This window comes from Gymnoscopelus braueri, assembly GCF_963280865.1.
Source record: "Gymnoscopelus braueri genome assembly, chromosome: 3".
In the NCBI taxonomy this organism is placed as follows: domain Eukaryota; kingdom Metazoa; phylum Chordata; class Actinopteri; order Myctophiformes; family Myctophidae; genus Gymnoscopelus; species Gymnoscopelus braueri.
In genome coordinates, this window is record NC_137612.1 from 23,607,053 (window position 1) to 23,628,408 (window position 21,356).

The following is a 21,356-nucleotide window of genomic DNA, read 5'->3' on the forward strand; positions in this document are numbered from 1 at the left end:
CAGAGAAGTTTTAGTGTTTTTTTTACACACACTGATAGTGGAATATTATGTTGACATTCAGCCCTGTTTTGATTTTAAAAGAAATGTACTTTTAAGTCTCTGATGAAATTAAAACACTATAATAGCAGACATTCTTTTATTTACAAAGAAAAACACCCATAGACAGATTGAAAAAGTTGAGTTAAACATAATTGTTTATGTTTGTATTGCAGACATTCAAATTCAATGTCAAGATCAAATGTTATGTTCTTAAAGCTTTTTTCCCCCACAGAGCTTTGACGATTCTTGAGTAGGTGGATTTCGCCCTCTAGTGGTTGAACGGCATATTACTGTGTGGTACCTGTCATCTCACTGTACTTGTACTGTACATTCAGTACAGATTCAGAGCCAGTTTGCTATGTGCTTGATTCTGATGATTGTATTATTGTTTTTTGCAAACAGTCAGCTTAAGCCCTTGTTCAAAGTCTTGTTTGTAAATATTGCTTTTCACCCTTTTGTAAATAAAGCAAAAAAAAAAGGTAAATAAAAATAAAGTGCCATAAAGATGAAGGTACAACACACATGTCCTATGATCATTTCTCAAACATGATATGTGATATGATATGTTGTGGTTTGTTCCAAAATCAACATGGTTTGAAAAAAAACGGACACCTACTCGGACAGCTATTTTGGAATTCCAGCAGAGGCCAATATACCTACAGTAGGCCTACTGCTATGCTAAAGATAATAGCCTCTTTGTTAGCAAAACCTCTCATACTGCCCAAGTGTGAAAGGCTACTTAAAGGGGAATTTTGGACTAAGGTTTTCTTACCTTTTCTATGATGTTATGATATCTTAGGATAAATGGTACAGTAGAAAAATTTCATAACTCCATCCCGGGTCCGCCACAGCTTAAAATGTGCGCCAATAGGCCTTGCGCTAGATCGGGTATTTTAATAGTTTTTTTTTATAGATCTGACGTTCATAGTGACAGACCACTGTAAACCTCGTCTACCTCTCGCTAGACGAGATGGAAATCTCGAGACTTCAATCTCGTCTAGAGAGGCTTAGGTTTTTTTTTTTTGGTTGCATAGTGTTCTGTCACTATGAAAGTCAAATCTCACCAAAAAAAAAAGCTATTAAAATACGCGATCTAGCGCAACTTCTGGACTATTTGGACACTTGAACATCCTCCTCTCCTCCATTTGTAATTCATTTAGTTTTCCTCTTTATTTGTAAACATTTTGTTATTATACAACTATATTTCCACCATGGGGTGGACATTTTGAAAGGGGTTAGGTTGTAGGGCAGGGTTGGGGTGATATGGATGGCATATTTCGTATCCAAGTTGAAAATGTAACAAAGACATATTGTCACTGTCTGGCAGAAACCTTGTATGGCCATTGGCCAAAAGCTGTTTCTTTTAAGGAAATGGGGAAAATGATAAAACCCACAGATAAACTTAACTAAGTTCCACCTGGCGTGCCTATTTTCAGTCATTATAGGTGAAAATGTTCAAAAGCATTGTGAGCTTGTAACTCAGCTGTCTTCAGTACTTTTGCCTGACAAGTATATAATAAGTATAAACTAGGCCATCAAAAAAACAAAATGATAAAATATGGAGATAAAGATTTTCTGCCGGACAGCGATGATATGCTCCTTGTGAGAGGAAGGACCCAAGTTTGAATCAGACCCCCCATCTTGTCTTGCATATCTCTCCTCTCTCTCTCTGCCCTTGGTTTCCTATCTCTCTACGCTGACCTATCTGAAATAAATGGCAAAACAAAAAATTAAAAAGAAAGAAAAGTATAAAAACATAAGATTACACAAATATACAGTATTATAGCCGTCCTTCACTTGAAACAAAAGCTTCTGCATATTTAATGCATTAAGATCATTTCCAAATGGATTACAAACATCTTCACCTTTTAGCTTCTAAGTACCCTCCTACACGGCCCCCGAACTGCGTCCACTCAGACCCCACACCTGTATTCTACAATTCCAGGTTCCACCATTTGAAGTCAAAGGGCTCCCTGCGGACGTTGGAGCCACAGTGCACCTCTCCCAGCATCTGGTGGTAGGAGGTGAAGTCGTCGATGAACGTACAGGTGAGGCCCAGGCCTTCCATCAGTGAGCACATCTCTGCCTCCAGGGCACAGCGTCCGTTCACCCGGGGCCCAAACGGCTTAGGGACGCCCAGGCTCTTCCCCAACACAATCATGTTCACCTGAAGGAAATGGAGAGAGATATCGTTGCTGTTGAGCAGAAACCTATCTATATATATAGCATCATGCCCGCCACAAATTAACCCTATTTCAGTGGTTCTCAAAGTGGGGTCTAGGGACCCTCAGGGTTCCTTGAGGGGGGTCCAGATGGACCCTAACAGGTGTATAACTTAAACTATGAGAGTTACGGGTCTCACACTCAACAGTTATGGGGCTCTTTGAAATGATACAGTTCGAGAACAACCGTCCTATTTTATTCTTCCTCGTATGATGCAAACAACGCGAAAATAGCACTTCTACCACCTCATAAGGCGTTGTGATGCTATAACAGCTTGAAGATCTGCCACTTTAGCTATTCCACTACATTTTTGGCTGTGTCATGCAAAAAAATAGGGAAGCCAGGTTGAAAGTGGTCACGCCATTTCCTGTTTGTGTTTGTTTACGTGCTAAAAGAGTGACTTTGGAACCTGTTTTACCGTACAAAGTAAGTCAATGAGGAGCATATTTTTCTAATCAATGCAATTACTTTTGATTTCTTGTCCACCTTGGAGTTAGATCATGGCAAGGTAACCACACAACCCAAACCTCTACCAAAGTGGTCTTGCCCTTTAACTAACTATCTCATATTTTGACACTACTTCCTTTTTTCACTCTATGGGAGGAAACTGGTGACAAAAAGATAAAGAAGAGAGAAGTATGACTAAGTTACAGAAGTTGAGTAAAAGTGCAGAAGGCGCACGTACCAAACCTATCAGGCTGGTGCTGTGTCAAAAGTTCATCACGTAATCAAATTAAAGAAAATCCGCACACCAACAGACTCCCATTTGCAGCTTTGTTTAGGTAACGTTTTGAGCCACCAGGCTCTTCCTCAGACCTTAAGTCCGTAAGGACTGAGGAAGAGCCTAGTGGCTTAAAATGTTACCAAAATAAATATGCAAATGGCAGTCTATTGGTGTGAAGATTTTCTTTAATTTTATTAGGCTACAGAAGTTTTTTGTCATCAACTTCATGTTGAAATGTATTGACAAAAAGGTACTGGCCATGATACTGACCCTGATACTGACCATGATACTGACCCTGATACTGACAATGATACTGACCATGATACTGACCATGATACTGACCCTGATACTGACCCTGATACTGACCATGATACTGACATGATACTGACATGATACTGACCATGATACTGACATAATACTGACCATGATACTGACCATGATACTGACCATGATACTGACATAATACTGACATGATACTGACCATGATACTGACATAATACTGACCATGATACTGACCCTGATACTGACCATGATACTGACCAGGATACTGACATAATACTGACCATGATACTGTCCATGATACTGACATAATACTGACCATGATACTGACCATGATACTGACATAATACTGACCATGATACTGTCAGTATTTGTCTTTGCACCAATGAAATCTTACAGCTTATTTTATGCTCTGTTGTACGACAGTGTCCTGCAGCGGGAAAAAAGCTGATGCGTTGTGAGCTTGTAGATCGGCTATTTTCACAACACAACACAGTGTCTACATCGGCTACAGTGTGTGGGACAGTCTTTCTAATAAAGTAACATAATGAGGTGTGGTTGCTCAGACCATATCTGGGTAGTAGGACGCGGCTCTCTTCTCCTCCGCTTCCAGCTTGAACAGGATGGGCAAGTCAATGATGTCCTCATCGTCCAGACCCAGCTCTTTCTTCAGGACGTCCCTGTTCCAATCTATACAGCTCTGTGTGGGGGGGGGGGGGGACAATAGTCACAACGCCATACAATCAGGTGTGCTTTTACATTTATAAAGAAAAAGAACAACCGTGTTTGGCCTTTTGAAATTATGATTCTGAGCAAGTTCCAAAATGTCCAAATATGTGATGACTTTTTCTTTATGCAAACTTTTCATTTCAGGCCTGAAATCACGCTTCCAAATGCCATTACTTCTACAAGTTTCCTGTGACTTAAGAGAGCCTACACCTAATCGCAGAACAGGGCTCATTTGGTTCAACTTGAATCCTGATTATGTGCTGCTAACCAAATCATTTTGGTAAACAAAGAGTCAAGCTTAAATGTTCCCACTCACCTGCACATAGTTATTTTCGGCTTGGAGTGACTGATCACTGAGGATCTCGTCTACTGTGATCTGTTCTGTGTCCACTGATTCCAGACCTTTATGAATAGGAGACATTCAACAGATTGAGTGACATGCGTGAGTGTGTCACCTGCTCTGTCATTGTCATTTTTCTATTTCTTTAATTTTATGATCTTTCTTTTTTGTGTAAAGCACATGGAGTTGCTATGCTACGTATGTATGAAAGGTGCTATATAAATAAAGATCATTATCATTACCCTGAACACATTGTTGCTGTGGAAAAGTTAGATTTATTGTAGAGGGGAAAAGGGAGGAGACTAAGTATAGACCCCTGGGGGACCCCGGTAATGAAGTATACATAATATGCTTCATAAAATACACATAAAAAAGAGGTAGAACGTTATTAATCCTATGGGGGAAATTCCGTGTAAGCTTCACCAAGGTGATGGCTGCTCAGTTGGTCATGATGAGTGCTTGGGGGGGAGCTTTTAGGGGTTAAAGTGTCTTGCTCAGGGACACTTCAACACGTACAGTATACTAGGTGGGTCTGGGGGCAAACCTTGGATTACCAGGCGGATTCTCTACCCACTAAGCTATTGCCACCCATAAACACGTGCTAATAATGTACAACATGGATCAACCATAATAACATGCATTACAAAACAACTCAGCAAAGGCTCACCCTCAAACATTTTGGCTTGTCCATGCCCATCATTCTGTAAGCCTTTGAATAGTTTGTAGCCTGCATCTGGACTTGCCAGTAACAGCCGGAAGCCCTGCACACAGGGACACAATAAGAACTCTTGACGTCTTCATGAGCCAGCTCGAAAGGCAATAAAGTGAAGCTAACAGATAAGGCTCTCTTTATCTCTAGTCTCGTTTACTCGGTAGCACTTTTGATAGCGTTTGTTTGAGAAGGGATATTTACTTTTCTGTCGGGCGCCGGCACAAAAGTCATAAATTCGTCCACATGGCCGACCAAGAGCCAATCAGAGAACAGAGCGATGGGATCCTGCACCTTCTGTGCCCAGAGGAAGTCTTGAACCACTTTAGCCATGTTGCGGCCTTGAACTGCCCTTTAATAAAAAAAAACATAGTCAATGTATTCAATGTGCATAATAATACTCGATATTGTGCTTTTGAAGCTTGTCCAATTTATCTTAATTACACTTAGCATTAACCACATGAACCCTAGCATCCCTATTTTGGACATGTCATAATAAGGGAATATAGACAGACATTCGGTGAAAACAAACATCTGGTGAAAATTGGCGGATGCACGAGAATAGCAGATCTACAAGATGTCGTGACACGTTGTGAGCTTGTAGATGGGCTATTTTCGCTATTTATGTACAACATAAATAAAGCTTCTAAAGTAAAGCTTCTACTATCTATAGAGCTGTAATAGGATGGAACTCATTGCCTAAGTACATAATTAATACAAACACAAAATTCACCTTTAAGAAAAAGTTAAAAACACCTGATGAAAACCTGATGAAAACATGCCTGTACTAATCCCCAGACACACAAAGTTTAATGTGTAATAAGTGATTTAGTTATAGCTTTAATTGTACTACTTGATTGTACTTTTTATTTTGATTTTTTTTCTATTTTTATTTAGATTATAGTGATTGTAAAATTGATGTAAGGAATGTTTCTGTTAAAATGTTTGTCTGTGTCGGACCCCAGGAAGACTAGCTTTTGTCATGGCAAAAGCTAATGGGGATCCTAATAAAACAAAACAAAAACATAGTATATAGGCTTTAAAGGGCCTTGCGCTAGATCGCGTATTTTAACAGCTTATTTTTTTTGTGAGATCTGACGTACATAGTGACAGAACACTATGCAACCAAAAACGCTAGACGAGATCGAAATCTCGAGATTTAGATCTCGTCTAGCTAGACTTGTTTTTTTTTTTTTTTTTTTTTGGATCTCACCAAAAAAATAAAAAAATAAAAAAAATTGAAATAGGCGATCTAGCACAAGGCCTATTGGCGCACGTTTTAAGCTGTGGCGGACCCGGGATGGAGTTATGACATTTTTCTACTGTACCATTCATCCTAAGATATCATAACATCATAGAAAGGGTAAGAAAACCTTAGTCCAAAATTCCCCTTTAAGTGGTTAATGAATGAGTTAATATATAATTAGCATAAACGTATACTAGTTATGTAAAGCGGCCCTCACATCTAGTTTTCCGTCGTCACATCAGCTTTCAGTCACGGCCCTCACATCTAGGCCCTAGATCTGAGGCCTGATCTGAGGCCTGATCTGAGGTTGGTCCAGACAGAGTCCAAAACTCATCAGATGTCAGGGTGTTCAAACTCTCCAAACGTTCCTCTGTCATCCCTTCTAAGACACCACCGCTATTGCACCATCGTTTAAACCACCACTCGTCATAGTCTCCAAACATTTCCTCTGTCATCCCTTCTAAATAGTCAATTTCCTCCTCGTGCTTTAGTGGTGTGTGTAACAGATTCACATCATCGTCCTCTTTATCCTTGCCCACATTGTATTGTTCGAGTTCTTCCCTATTTACTTACTTGGCCTAGTCACTCTGCACACACGTCATGCGAAGTCCGGCCCCTCTGGCCTCTCCTCTCCTCTCGGCACCTCTCATCCCCTCCTCCTCCCTCCCCCGCTTTGCTTTGCGGCCCTAACCTCTAGTCCCAACCTCCCAACCTCGGTCATGTGATAAAGAGGTCAGACTTCCTGTATATGATTGCTATGGCAACCTGCCAGATCAGGCTGAGGGTCTGATAGGCAAATCAGAGAAACAATCAAGCCGAGAGTCTGATCACAGATCGAGGTGGGGTAAGATGCCTAAAATATAGCCATAGCTCTGATCAACAGTCTGTGGCAAGTTTCGGGCAAATGGAGTGATCCTGTGCTTGCTTACCCCGGACGAACTTTCGGAGCTTTTGTCAATTATATATAGTAGTAAGATAGTAAGATAGAAAGATGAATGAGTCAGTGCCACACAGTATGTCACACACACTCACGTGGGGAAGGCCACTCCAATGATGACTCTGCCCAGAGGGTAGCTCTTCCCATTCACCACCACCGGAGGACTAACCTCCAGGTTGCCGAACGAGTCCAGGCTGGTTACCTCCTCCTCCTCAGCCACCCGCGTCACGTAGCCAAAGTCTGGGCCCTGAGAAGACATCCAATGGAAATGTGTCGTCTTAAGACGTTGGTTCTCAAAGTGGGGTCCTTGGGGGACCCCCAGGGGTCCTTGGGGGGGGGTTCCAGGGAGGTCCACAGCAAAATGTGTTGATATAGCGTCACAATAGTTTTAACCGCTTTAACCTTTTTATACTTTGGCTATTCAAAAATAGCAGATCTACAAGCTCATAGCGCGGCACCGAGTGCCGCGCTATGAGCTTGTAGATCTGCTATTTTTGAAAAATCGTGAAAATTTGTGCGAACCTTTGCATATATATATATATTTAAAGCGAACATTTGTAACTCAAATCTTTGCTTCTGGGGGTCCCTGGAACAAAATATTTGAGATGGGGATCCGCGACCATTGGGGGTCCTTGACATGAAAAGGTTTGAGAACCACTGCTCTAAGACAAAAGCTTGATTCATACTTGGTACTGAAAATAGCAGGTCTACAAGCTCACAAATGAGCCTGTAGATCTGCTATATTGAATATAGCAGATGTAGTATATTCACACAGTTGCAAGACAGAGTAAGCAGAGGACACACATAAATTGCTGATGTGTGTGTGAACACATTTGTCTCCATGCTTTTGCATGGCTGCTTCTCACCAGTAGGACATCGTATGGAAAGTCCTTAAGGCCACGGTCTCGAGGGGAATCCAGAACAACAGGAAACCGATGGTGAGGAGAGTCGATGTAGCCAAACTCCAACTCATCCTGGATTTGGGAAGAGTCCAACCAGATGATGGTATGAGATCACTTACTCATAAAAGGCATTGGAAGACACCATTAGCACAGAATGATCACATGGTGGGGGTATTATGATCACCATGTGATACCAACGTCACTGCTGTGTGTCAGACAGCCGAGAAACATTGTTGCACAATGTTACCACACTCGAGCTAGAAGGCTTGTTTTTGAATAGTCAAGATATCCATTCATAGATTCCATAATATACCTTTTTCAACATTCTATTTGATTTCTTTACATGATCTTCAATTTTCCTATTGCTATCTTTGCAACCATCACTTGTTCACATTTTTACTTTGCCCTGTATTGGATAACTCCTAAATATACAAGATTTCTCATCATTAGCCCTCCCTTTATTAAGGAATGTAATCATGGGAAATTATTATGAACAACTGGCAGCTAATAATGAGGTATATTTGTTTAGCTGTTCATGTTTTATTGTATAAACATTTTTTTACCTGCATCCAGCGATCTCCCCTGTTCATGTACTCGTAGCACACTTTGAGCTTATAGTTGTTGCTCTGGACCAGCTTGGTCATTCCTTTGAGGAACAGGTGGTTATCTTGCGTGCTGTCAATACCACATAGAAAAACAAGCTTGTTAAGAGTTGCAACTTCTCCTAGTGTTTGCTTCTGTTTATTACACGTACTCCCCAAAGTAACAGTAGTACACAGTGAAATCCTCAGCATTAGTTTATCTCTAAACATCCTTACACACTGGGGCATGACAAATAGGCTTTCCAAAAATGCGTCTGTGAATATTTCAAGCTATTAATTTAGTCTATTAACATCATCATCATCATGGTTATCACCTGCAGACAAACACCTCTATGGGTCGGAGGGTGTTTGGGGTCATGATCCAGGGTGCGATACGGAACACCACTGTGTCTGTGAAGATGGGTGTCTCTGGAAATCCCTGTCAAAACAATGGGTATTATTATTAGGCAATAGGCACTGATGAAACATATTAAAAGAAGACGTAAGACATAGTGGATTCCGTTACTGTGGCCTACCGGAGCGATGGGCTCCAGCAGACTGAGGTGGACTTTAATGAGGCCGTCGAAGTCTATGTCTGGGAACCTGAGGCCTTCCACATAGAAGTTCATCTCGGCGGCGCCACCGAGGTAAGGCACTTCCTTGGACAAGTCATTACTGCTCAGCACTAGAGGGTAGTCCTTGACAAATGCACTATAGAACAAGTACTCTGTGGAAGAGAGGAAGTCAAACAAAACAAAAAAGATACTGAAGAACATTTTAGACCCACTAGTAGCTGCAAAGTTCAAGACCTTAATTACATGTAGCAGTGGTGCCATAACTAAGGGTCCCTTAATGGGAGTATCTACTCACTGAGGGTATCGTATTCTGCATCAATGGACTTGTCCCTGAAGACTCTGACGCTTTCCGCGTCCCCCTTGGAAATGTGCATGGTTAGCTTGTAGCCCTCTGGCAGCTTAGCAGGTCCCCTGGTGCGTACCTTCATCAGGGACATGTCCTTCAGATCTGAACACAAACAAAAAAAATTGTTTTAAAGAGGCAAAGCCACAGTCATAATTCCTCCTAATGAATGAACATGGTGTATTAGTATATATGTTTTTCAAAACAGTGTACAGTAAGCATCGAGTGAGTTATTGTTTTTCCTGTAGACATGCCCAACGGTTCAATAAGAATACCAGGTTGGGACCTTAGGACGCGAGGCGTTGTGAGCTTGTAGATCAGCTATTTTCACAATATGTATCTGTGGAACCGAGTCAAACCAAATGTAATGCCTCAACTCCTACATTCCAAGTGCTTGTCAGGATGGGGGTCCCCAGTTCAAATATGATTATTTTGGGGGGTCCCCAGTTCAAATATGATTATTTTGGGGGGTCGCGGCCTGAAAAGGTTGAGAACCACTGGTCTAGAGGAGTACCAATAGACGAATGAAAAACAGAAACGTGGCAATGCCTCTTCAAAGTAATATGCTGTATAATCAATGCATATACGTACAAGTGGTGCTCCTTATTTGGAATTGTTTGTATTCCACCACACTGACCATCTGGCGTGTTGTCCTAGTAAACTGTTCACATTAATGAAACAAGGGTCACATTCAGAAAGGATCTGTTTACTCGTTTGTAATCATCCATCTTATGCCATTACAAACAACAAAACCTTTTGTCGTCTTAGGCCACCCAACCTTCATACTGTAACTCACTGATGAAGGCCAGATGCCATTACTAACAACACAATGTTTTGTTGTTTTTGGCCATCCGGCTCTTCCTCAGTGTGATCATCGCCCACTGCATCAGATGGTTGACACACTGATGGAGGCCGGATGACCGGATGGCCAAAAAAGTAAATGAATCCTTTCAGAATGTGACCCTCTTTTTATTTGTCCTTCTTTGGAATACACACATATATTTGGGGAGGTAGCCTAGAAGTTGGAGAAGCAGGATTGTGGCTGGAAGACTGTGAGAGGTCTGCTGAGAACATCTAAGTGCAGAAAGTGAGTGTATTTGCCAAATAATGGCAAACAAGTCGTGATGAGATGCTCCCAGGTGTGAATGTTTTTTTGTTAGTTTTTTAGGTTAAATTTATCAAATAACATTAATGAATTATATTAATTAAATATGTATAGCCTACATTTAACTAAGACTGACTTATTCCACTTCAATGAATGTGATGAAATGCATAATGTGGAAACCTCAATGTGGAAACCTCAATTGTATCATGACAGTTGTAAACCGTAACCAACTTACAGGTATTTCACACATGAAAACCTTGATTTTGTGCAGTTTCACTTTCAACTACTCTGGGAACAACCCATTAAGACCTGGAACGCATCTGTGTCACTTTTTGATTTGAGCTAAAAAGCATTATTTTACACTTTGGCTATTCAAAAATAGCAGATATACAAGCTCATAGCCGCGCTACGAGCTTGTAGATCTGCTATTTTTGAAAAATCGAGAAAATGTGTGCAAATCTTTGAATATATTTTTAAAGCGAGCATTTGTAACTCAAATCTTTGCTTTGGGGGTCCCTGGAACAAAATATTTTGAGATGGGGTCCGCGGCCAAATACATATACATTTTGGGGTCCTTGACATGAAAAGGTTTGAAAACCACTGACATAGCAACATAAGTTTTTTTTTTTAAACTGTTAGGATTTAGAAGACATTTTGTAGAATCGGAACCTCAGGCCTTAATGGGTTAAATAGATTTGTACTGTTGCTCTGGAGCTACTCAAAGCAGTTTTCTAGTTTTGTTGATTAATGCATGTTACATTGATTGGTGACAATGCTTGTATCCAACATACTGCCAGCGGTACTGATTGGCTCATCTGCCCATCTCCAGTCCAGAAAATATCACCACCACGCGGTTGACTGCGCTTCACGCCAGATCGCCTGTTTCCCCAAAATAGGGGCCCTAGCCTTATTTACCTGACACTTTGGAGATCTTGTTCTGCTCAGTGTCTGGTTTCTTCCAATAGGTACGCTCTGAGTCACAGTTGACCAATAGAATGGCCCCATGCCCGTTGGGACCCCATGTCCAGGACCCCTAAAGGAGCAGTCAAACAAAACACTTGATAAGGGAACAGGCACAGCTCAAGGCTTTTGAACACTTTGTCCACCAAGTTGATCTGATTTGCAACTTGCAAATGGAAAACTTGGAAAGCTCACCTTCTTGGGGTTGTTCTTCTCCACTTGACCGTCTCTATCGGCGTCTACATCCAGAGAGATTTCTGTACAGGAGAGAATCCCAAATCATTATAGTTCATACTCTAGTTGGGGTCATTTGGGATTTGGCATAAGTGGTTTATCATTTATATGTAACATAGTCTCAATCAGAGATATTTCTTTACACATAAATACAGTGATTAATCCATGATATGACCATGGGCTAAATAACTAAGGTAACAGAGACCGAACATATGAGTCAAGGTTCTCTGCCTCAGTATCTATTAACCCATTAAGACCGGGAACGCATCTCTGTCATTTTAGATTTCTTCAAAGTCTTTGAATATGAAAACATTTAAGCGAACATTTGTAACTCAAATCTTTGCTTCTGGAGGTCCCTGCAATAAAATATTTTACAAATGTTTGCTTTAAAAATATATATATTCAAAGATTTTTTCAAAAATACTTTTCAAAAATAGCAGATCTACAGGCTCATGAGCTTGTATATCTGCTATTTTAGAATAGCCAAAGAAATCTAAAATGACACAGATGCGTTCCCGGTCTTAATGGGTTAATGATACATGACCGGCGCTTTTACATTTGAGATTCTCATAAAGAGCTTATCTAGGTTATTGTAAGCTAAGTATATTTAAGTGAGCCAGCCACAAAACAAATTATTGAGTCTATCTAGTGGCATTTGAACACATTCACTAATTTTGCTATGCAATCTGTTAAAAAACCTTTGCAAACAGTGTTTTATCAGGCTCTTACATACCGACAGCCGTGATATGCAGAACTGCTTTGCTCAAGACTTCTTTCTGCGTCCCGTAGTACTGGACTGATAGCTTAAAAGTAAAAAAATATATAAATTAATATAATTACTTACACATTCATTGAGGATGACAATACCATTATGTAAGAATTATGATTGCACGAATGCCAATGTTGTTGACGTCATTTCTCTGAGTAAACTAATCCACAAGAAGGAGGTTAACAAATAAAGGAAGGCATCTCTGCAGTGTCCGCAACTGTACCACTGACAGTGCATGGGAGAGCGCTGTGTGAACACTGTGACTGTACCCAGGATGGTTTCATTTGAACGTGATCGGGAGCAGTGGTGGAAAAAGTACAAAGTATCAATACTGCTATGTAGAAATACTCTGTTACAAATAAAAGTCCTGAGTCTTGAGTAAAAGTACAGAAGTATTGGCATCAAAATGTACTTTAAAAGCACCACAAGTAGAACGTACCCATTAGGGTGCGGTCCCACCGCACTTTTATTACCTCTGGGGTGGAATCTGCCAATGCTTTGTCAATGCAAATGCGTGGATTCATGGTCTTGCGCATTTTTTCCAAGAATCCACTCATTTGCATTGATTGATTGATGTACTTTATTTAGTAAGACATGAGAACAGGTTAGGACTTTGACAGAGGCCATTTTCGAATTGCAGCCTCCTGAAGGTGTATCTTTAAGGGCAGTTTTGAAAGTGAGTATGGTTTTACAATCCTTTACTCCTTTTGGTAGGACATTCCACATTTTTGTTGAATAGCATAAGAATGAGTTCATTCCCTTTGTTGAGCCAAATCTGGGTTGAACATGATCCGTGGAGCTGCCTCTGGTGTTATGTTCGTGGACTTCATTTACGTTTTGGAAGTATTTTGACAAATACAGGGGGGATGCATTGACAAAGCATTGGCAGATTCCGCCCCAGAGGACCGCGCCCTTATGCAGAATGTCCCATTTCACAAGTTTTCAAATGTATAAAACGTATAAAAATCTTCTCATTTGACCCTGTGTCAGGGACCAGAGTTGGTCGGCAAGAGAGACACCAGGAGACTTGTGTAGTTTCTTTAAGATGTCTTTCTTTGTCTTTTATTGTTCCCAATAAAAACATGACAATAAATAATTCTAGGCCCAAAATAAGTGAGGAAAACAGAACTGAACATAACATCAAGACTGAGCTCACCGAAACGAGACATGAGGGGAACTCCCTCCGGATGCGACAAATTGTGAGCTTGTAGATCGGCTATTTTCAAATGGCCGAAATGTATATAGGGTAGGGGTGTAACGATACATTTTAACAACGATTCGATACGTATCACGATACTTGGTTGTCGATACGATACATGAACGATACAGGTTAATTTAGAACGATACGATATGTTTCGATTCAGTGATTTAGTCGATACGATACATGAACGATACAGGACAGGTTAATTTAGAACGATACGATTCGATTCAATGACTTAAAATCGATATAGTAACTATTTATTTACCCAAAAATTCTGTGTGAAAAATAAATACCTGGATACTGGATATAAACCCCTCTTTCTCTTTTTTTCTTCTTAAAAGTACTTAGTTTGATATAATTGATTATTTGCATTGCAGAACGATTCGATACGATTATTTGCATTGCAAAACGATTCGATACGATACAAAGTCAAACGATACGATATTTAGCTGTTTGCATATCGATATAGTAGATCGTTGAAAATTCAAAACGATGCATCTATGCAGTTACTGTATCGTTACGGGCCTAATATAGGGCTGAAGTGGGTAATGTATGTTTTGTAATAATAATCAAAATCTACAAAGTAACTAGTAACTAAAGTTTTCTAATAATTGTAGTGGAGTAAAAGTATAACATTTGCCTCTGAGAGGTAGTGGAGTAATAGTAAAAGTACTGAAAACAGGAAATACTCCAGTAAAGTAAAAAATACCTCAAAATTGTACTTAAGTACAGTACTTGAGTAAATGTACTTTGTTACTTTACACCACTGATGCCTCTCACTCAGCCAAGAAAAACAGGAGGTAATAACTTCTGTGGTATAGTTGTTCATATGAGTTTGAGAATTATTTGCATTTGAGGGCCTAGGGCCAATATGTGTCTCACCTTGCTTTCATTTTCAAACTGACTGGCTTCCCCCAAGGTGATGAGAAGCACTGTGTTCCCACTGAGAGGAACGGGAGAGAGGGGTGCAACCGCCTCGGGTTGCGGGGAGATCTGATAGCGCACCTTTGGACTGCCCTTCACGGAGAAGAACTTGGATTGTGGTGGGGCACTCCTGAAAGGAAGAACGATCAAAACATGCATTTGTGATGCACGCCAGGGCTGTGTTTACACAATATGGAACTACTTTAGCAGAAATACAGGCTTTCCAGAAGCAGATGTGTGTCTTCTTACAAGTAAAGTAAGGCACCAAACAGTACTGCATTTCAGTCAGATAACTCACGAATAGATTGAACCAATATAATAGAATGAGAAGAATACAAGTGTGGATGTAATATTTTATCTTGGCGTTCAGGCTCTGCTACATATTTCTCCCTGCTCAGCACAATTAGACAACCATCATTAACCATTAAGAGCATGGAGATAGTTATACAATAACAACCCCTCTATGGGGAACAGAACTAATAGCAGGACTAGCCTGGGCAGCATTCCTTTTCGGGTATATGATCCGGTCAGGAGCGGAAATAGCCCTACGTCACTGGGCGCGTCATCCGCGTCATCAGCCGACCGGATCGCGACAAACCGGAAAGACGTCTCACCCCAAAATAGGTCCGTCCTATAAAATCTTATTTAAAAAAAAAAGCGTATTTTTTAAATATAAATGTGAGTGTACTTTCCGGAGACTATTTAGCGTCTGTATTATCCGTATTATCCCACGGGGAAATTCTATTCCATTTAAATAGGGATTGGGGAACCAAAACAAAGCGGCACAGCAAAACCGGATTGCGACAAACCGGAAAGAGGATTCTTTTTTCTTTTCTTTTTTTCAGTAGGCGTGGCCTAGACCGGATCATATGGGTCTTTAGTAACGCATACCAGGCTTTCCTCCGAGGTGGAAAGACTGGTGAGGCGAGGTTATAGCAGGACAACAAACCAGAATACACAAAGCGGAAGGAATGCAGATTTAGGCGAGCTTAAATAACCCGCCCAACTGGTCAGCTGATTGCCACGTCAGTGTATGACGCGTGGGTCTTGCATGACACTGTATACAGCCACATAGTAATGAGCATGCGTGTAACATCTCGAGTGTATACTGTCTGAACTAACCTCGCAGGCTACGTATCATATTTGGAAAGTACATCCTAGCCTATATATACACTCGGTGCACCAATATGTTGTGTGGGGTCGGTCGATGGACAGGGCTGTTCTCATGCATTTTTCTCCTCAGTTGGTTGGTATCTCAAAATGTATAGATGGTGATTTGTAGTGGCAGTTGTGATCCCAACTAAGTGTCTGCACATAGTTTGAGTGTGCAGTCTGTCTGTGCACATGCTGCGTATGAAGTAATCTCTTCTTTCAACAGACAACAGGTGGATAGCCAGCTCTAAATTTACGGTCTGATGCACGCATGACGCTACACGACTCACATGTTATGTAATGTAGTGTGTAATGTGAGTGGAATTTTTCCATGAAAATGATCAGTGGCCTTTTAACCCATTAAGACCTGAAGCTGATTCTACATGTCTCCTAAATCCCAACAGTTTTCTGAAAAACCTGTTTCTATGTCAGTGGTGCTCAATCTTTTTCATGTCAAGGACCCCCAAAATGATATGTATTTGGCCGCGGACCCCCATCAAAATATTTTGTTCCAGGGACCCCTAGAAGCAAAGAATAGAGTTAAAAATGTTCGCTTTAAAAATATTTATATTAAAAAAAATTCACACATTTTCACGATTTTTCAAAAATAGCAGATCTACAAGTTCATAGCGCGGCACTCGGTGCCGCGCTATGAGCTTGTATATCTGCTATTTTTGAATAGCCAAAGTGTACAATTATGCTTTTTAGCTCAAATCTAAAAATGACACAGTTCCAGGTCTTAAAGGGTTAAGAAAGAAATACTGTGACAGACAGCACAAATGAGTTCATTAAAGGAGTAGTTCACCCAAAATATTACTTATTTTCTATCAAATACACACCCCACGAAGCATTGAATTCATGGAGATTTTTTTGTTTTTGTCGATTAGTTTGATTACCGGCGGAGAGATGCTAATGTATCCGGTAGGACACTCAAAGGAGACTCAGAGATATCGCCGCCGGTCATCAAATGATTAGCTCAGGAATGCGACAAAAACTAAAGAATCTCCATGAATTCAATGCTTCATGGGGTGGGTAATTGACAGAAAATAAGTCATTTTTTGGGTGAACTGCTCCTTTAACATACTGTAAGATGTAGCACAAGCATTACATCTTGCACTTTTTTTTTTGCATAAAATCAACAGTTGAAAACTATTCTAGGATATGCTATGAAAACTGAATGCAAAACATGAATATATCAACCCTAATTTTGGACTTTGGGCTTGCCTCTGCAAACACAAAGACCACATCTGTTCGGCTGCAGAAAGTCGACAGCTGATGCTCATTGTCTTGACTGTATAAAGACCTTTCTCACTCACTGCCAGGACGGAATACAAATGACCTCCTTATACAATTCACTCTTTGTTTTATTTGTGGGCATCGCAAGGGGCATTCTAACTTACGTCCTACTACACCATTGGTTCTCAAAGTGGGGTCCGGGGACCCCCAGGGGTCCTTGAGGGGGTACCAGGGGATCCCCAGGAAAAGTAGTTAATATAGCGTCACAATCATTTTAACCACTTTAACTATTATTTTATACTTTAGCTATTCATTGCAAATCTTTGAATCTTTTAAAGGAACATTTTTAACTCAAATCTTCGCTCCTGGGGGTCCCTGGCACAAAACATTTTCAGATGGGGTCTGCGTCCAAATATATATCAATTTAGGGGTCCTTAAAGGTTTGAGAAGTACTGTCCTAAACAACATTATGGAATCTTCTAGATGATGGGGAATATAAACAATACCACATTCTGTATTATTGGGTTGTGGATAAGCCTATCTACATGGAGATGCTAAGGGGTTTGGCATGGAATACTCATGTTTTATAGGATAAAGATTCACTAGCCCAGGAGTGGTCAACCACCTCTTTCTGATCTACGATATGATTATGGCTATTGGGGTGATCAATTGAGTTGTATTTTTCTGTACAGCAGCCTTTAGCAAGACGTAAAAGCAATATTGGTTACTTTTCAATGTCATATACTTGTGCACAAAAACTAAGGTTGCCCACCCTCACACCAGCATCAGAAAGGCAAAGCACACAACCATTTAAAATGCACTCCTTAACCACATCAAAAGAGACCCCCCCCCATTCTTCAATCATCCATCCCACTCTACCTTTGTTTTTACTGTTAGACATTCTATTTAATTTTTATTCTCTATCTAATGAAGTTTATTTCTATTTCTGCCATGTAAAACCACTTTGAGCACCAACTTAGACAAGTTGTATATAAATCTGAGGTAGCCTATTATTATTGTTGTTATTATTGTTGTTATTACTGTAGTAGTAGTAGTAATAGTTCACTCTCATATACTGTACCTCAGATGCCATAATAGGCGGGCTAATATAGAATAGAAATGATATGATATGTTACAGCAACAGCAGCATATGCATGGCATAGGAGAATGCAGTAGTCTCCTTCAGTAGCCAATGGCCATGCTATAATATAGTGAATGCTGGATTCCATAGTGGTAATGTTGGCATGTTGGCTTACCTGTTGATATTTACAATGAGTTCCGTCCCAACCACATGCATAACATTTATGGTTTTTCCACAGTCTAGTCTGAGAGTCCGTGGATGTGTCATGATGATGATGGTTATTCCTCTAGACTGCGATGGCTGGAGTCTACTGCGGCTAGAGTTTTGGCTACAACTACTCTACTGTGTGATCCTGCAGTCCTGCTGCAGCCGTTTATAAAGGTTGCAAGATAAGCATGCTTGGCGTTGATGATTGGTCAGACAGACGACCTAATCCCCCGCCCCCCTCCCCCAGGCCCCCCACATACACACACACACACACACACACACACACACACACACACACACACACAGTCACCCACCCTTGACCACCCCCCCACACACACACACACACACACACACACACACACACACACACATACACAGAGAGAGAGAGAGAGAGAGAGAGAGAGAGAGAGAGAGAGAGTGAGTCACAGACACACGGGCTAGGGCTATGGCATTGGCAGGCTCGTTGTATTTTTCTGATTGTAAGATGACAGAAAGCAGTGAGTAGCCTACAACATCTCAGGATTAAAAGATAGGCATTTCCGCTTTGGAAGAGAATTGCCCAACAATGATTCGCCAATGTGTGTTTTCCTCAATCTTGTGTTTTGTGCAGGTCATTGAACTGGCGAAACGCTCTGTGGTTGCTGTGTAAAAGTAAGACTAAACTCATCTCTGTCTGGAAAAGCCCCGTTCGGAACCTCACTCTCCACGATAGCTCCGAGATGACATCCCGCTGTGGGGTCCCGCCGTCCCGGCAGAGGTAGAGTCCGCCCAAATGCAGTGAAGATCAGCTTTTTCGCAACATCGTATCGAAAAAGTAAAGGTAGTCCGAGACACCTACAGATCTTTGCGATTTCGCCGGAAAGTAACATCTAACCGACGGGGACCGGGATGAAAAAGCCGTTTAAATCGCTTATTTAGTCATGTTTTCCCATTAGCCGAATCGGGAGCAGTACTGGCACCTGCCGTCGGGGGGTTCACCAGGGCTGAACGGGAAAACATGGCACAGGCTGACTAAATAAGCTATTTAAAAGTTTTTTTCAACCCCGTCAGTTAAATGTTACTTCCCGACTAGATTGCGAACATCTGTATGTGTCTCGGACTACCTTTACTTTTTGGATACGATGTTGCTAAAAGAGTGATCTTCACTGCATTTGGACGGACTCTACCTCTGCCGGGACCCTACACAGCGGGACCTCATCTCGGAGCTATCGCGGACAGTGAGGTTCCAAACGGGGCTATATGTCTACTCTGGAACTGATCACCGACTCGCCATTTTGTAAAGATATGAGCTCTCTCTCAGGTATGTTTACAAAAGTCACGGTTGAAAGGATGCTAAATGATAACAGCCGGCAAAATAGGCAGATTTGATATTCCCATTAGGTCTCTATACGTGATGAACACAACACAGCCAAATGAGCGATAGTCTTGTGTTCTTGTTCGTAGCCAACCTACCTGTTGAGTGTCACCTTTAAAACGGTTCCAATTACATGCAGAACGCTCCGCGGTTTCTCGGTGTCCAGACGAACTGTTCGTTGATACACTTGGACATCGGCCAGTTTTCTAATCTGTTGGAAAGGCAGGAAAGCAGTCGTCGTCTGTGAAACTGTTTGAAAATCATGATCCATGGTCGATAACTTGGGTTGGGTAGCTAGATTGTAGTGTAGACTAGTGTGACGCTGTAGCGTAGCCTAGGATACTGATGGCTCTGTTCTTGGTTGTAGCCTAACTTGCAATGTAACCTGAGAAAGGTGGGAAGATGGGAACATAATTATCCTGCCTCCAAGGCATAGGCACAGCGAAGACAACAAGTGCAAACATGCACTTGAAATAGTGATATGCTAGTTATGCAGTGGTGGAAAAAAGTTTATTTTTAATACAGTAAAAGTATCAATACTGCAATGTAGAAATACTCTGTTACAAGTAAAAATCCGGAATTCAAAATTTACTTGAGTAAACGTACAAAAGTATTGGTATCAAAATGTCCTTAAAGTACCAAAAGTAGATTTTGGTAGTTTAACAAGTTTTCAAATGTCTAAAAATCTTTTGAAAATAGCAGATCTACAAGCTCACAATGCGTGTGAGCTTGTAGATCGGCTATTTTCAAATAATAGTAGAGGACATGGTGGTCCGTGAAGGTATTGCATGTGGTTCCTACACCATGCATAGTAATTGTGAAAGTGAAAGTGAATATGTTCTTCCATGGAACATTGCACTAAATGATCTGGTGACTTACATGATGATGCATCAATGTTGTTGTCAGTTAGTGGGAAGTCGGAGATCAAGAAATTCCTCAGAAAATCTCAAGAAGGGGAACTGTACGGGAGCCGTTATTACATTATTAGCCGTTATATTACATTATGAGTTGCTACGTGCCTGATTGAGTTGTCATTATTAGGAAAAGTGCCCATATATATATGTGTCTGCTCACTCATACTACAGAAGATACAAAACATGAGTTTAGTGGAAGGTTGGATAAAGTAAGAGAATGAAATAGGGATAGCCGTGGGGTAGGAATAGATCAGTGGTTCTCAATCTTTTTTTTGTTGCTCTGGACCACTCACATATTTCAGATAAATAATGTCTGGGCTTAATATAATTTGTTGCACGTAGTATCATGCAACAAATTAAATCAAGTCCTTAACAGTCATTATTTAATTGCAATATCCCACACCACACTCCCCACCCACACACACACACACACACACACACACACACACACACACACACACACACAATCATAAGTTGCATGTGCTCAGTCCTCTTGATTCAACGTTTATGTTCTAATCATACAACATCTATACATCGAGATGCAACAGACTCCAGCGTTGCAGCAAAATGTCCACCACATGACTTTCGCAGC

General features: G+C 40.9%; 1 protein-coding gene across 2 annotated transcripts; it reads right to left on the minus strand.

Moving 5' to 3' along the window:
• Positions 1 to 122: 122 nt before the first annotated feature.
• On the minus strand, positions 123 to 20,228 carry padi2 (peptidyl arginine deiminase, type II). Of its 2 annotated transcripts, none has more exons than XM_080422079.1 (16): positions 19,949 to 20,228; positions 14,779 to 14,950; positions 12,660 to 12,729; positions 11,888 to 11,949; positions 11,648 to 11,765; positions 9,580 to 9,732; positions 9,246 to 9,436; positions 9,045 to 9,148; positions 8,692 to 8,803; positions 8,093 to 8,200; positions 7,322 to 7,473; positions 5,248 to 5,395; positions 5,002 to 5,095; positions 4,311 to 4,396; positions 3,834 to 3,965; positions 123 to 2,206 (listed from the first exon to the last, which is right to left on the minus strand). In XM_080422079.1, the coding sequence occupies exons 1-16, from the start codon at positions 20,119 to 20,121 to the stop codon at positions 1,973 to 1,975; spliced, it is 2,109 nt and encodes a 702-aa protein (XP_080278205.1). In that variant the 5' UTR covers positions 20,122 to 20,228; the 3' UTR covers positions 123 to 1,972. The 2 variants fall into 2 exon arrangements, with proteins under 2 accessions (XP_080278205.1, XP_080278206.1); XM_080422080.1 differs by lacking the exon at positions 19,949 to 20,228 and adding an exon at positions 18,465 to 18,623.
• Positions 20,229 to 21,356: the final 1,128 nt, after the last annotated feature.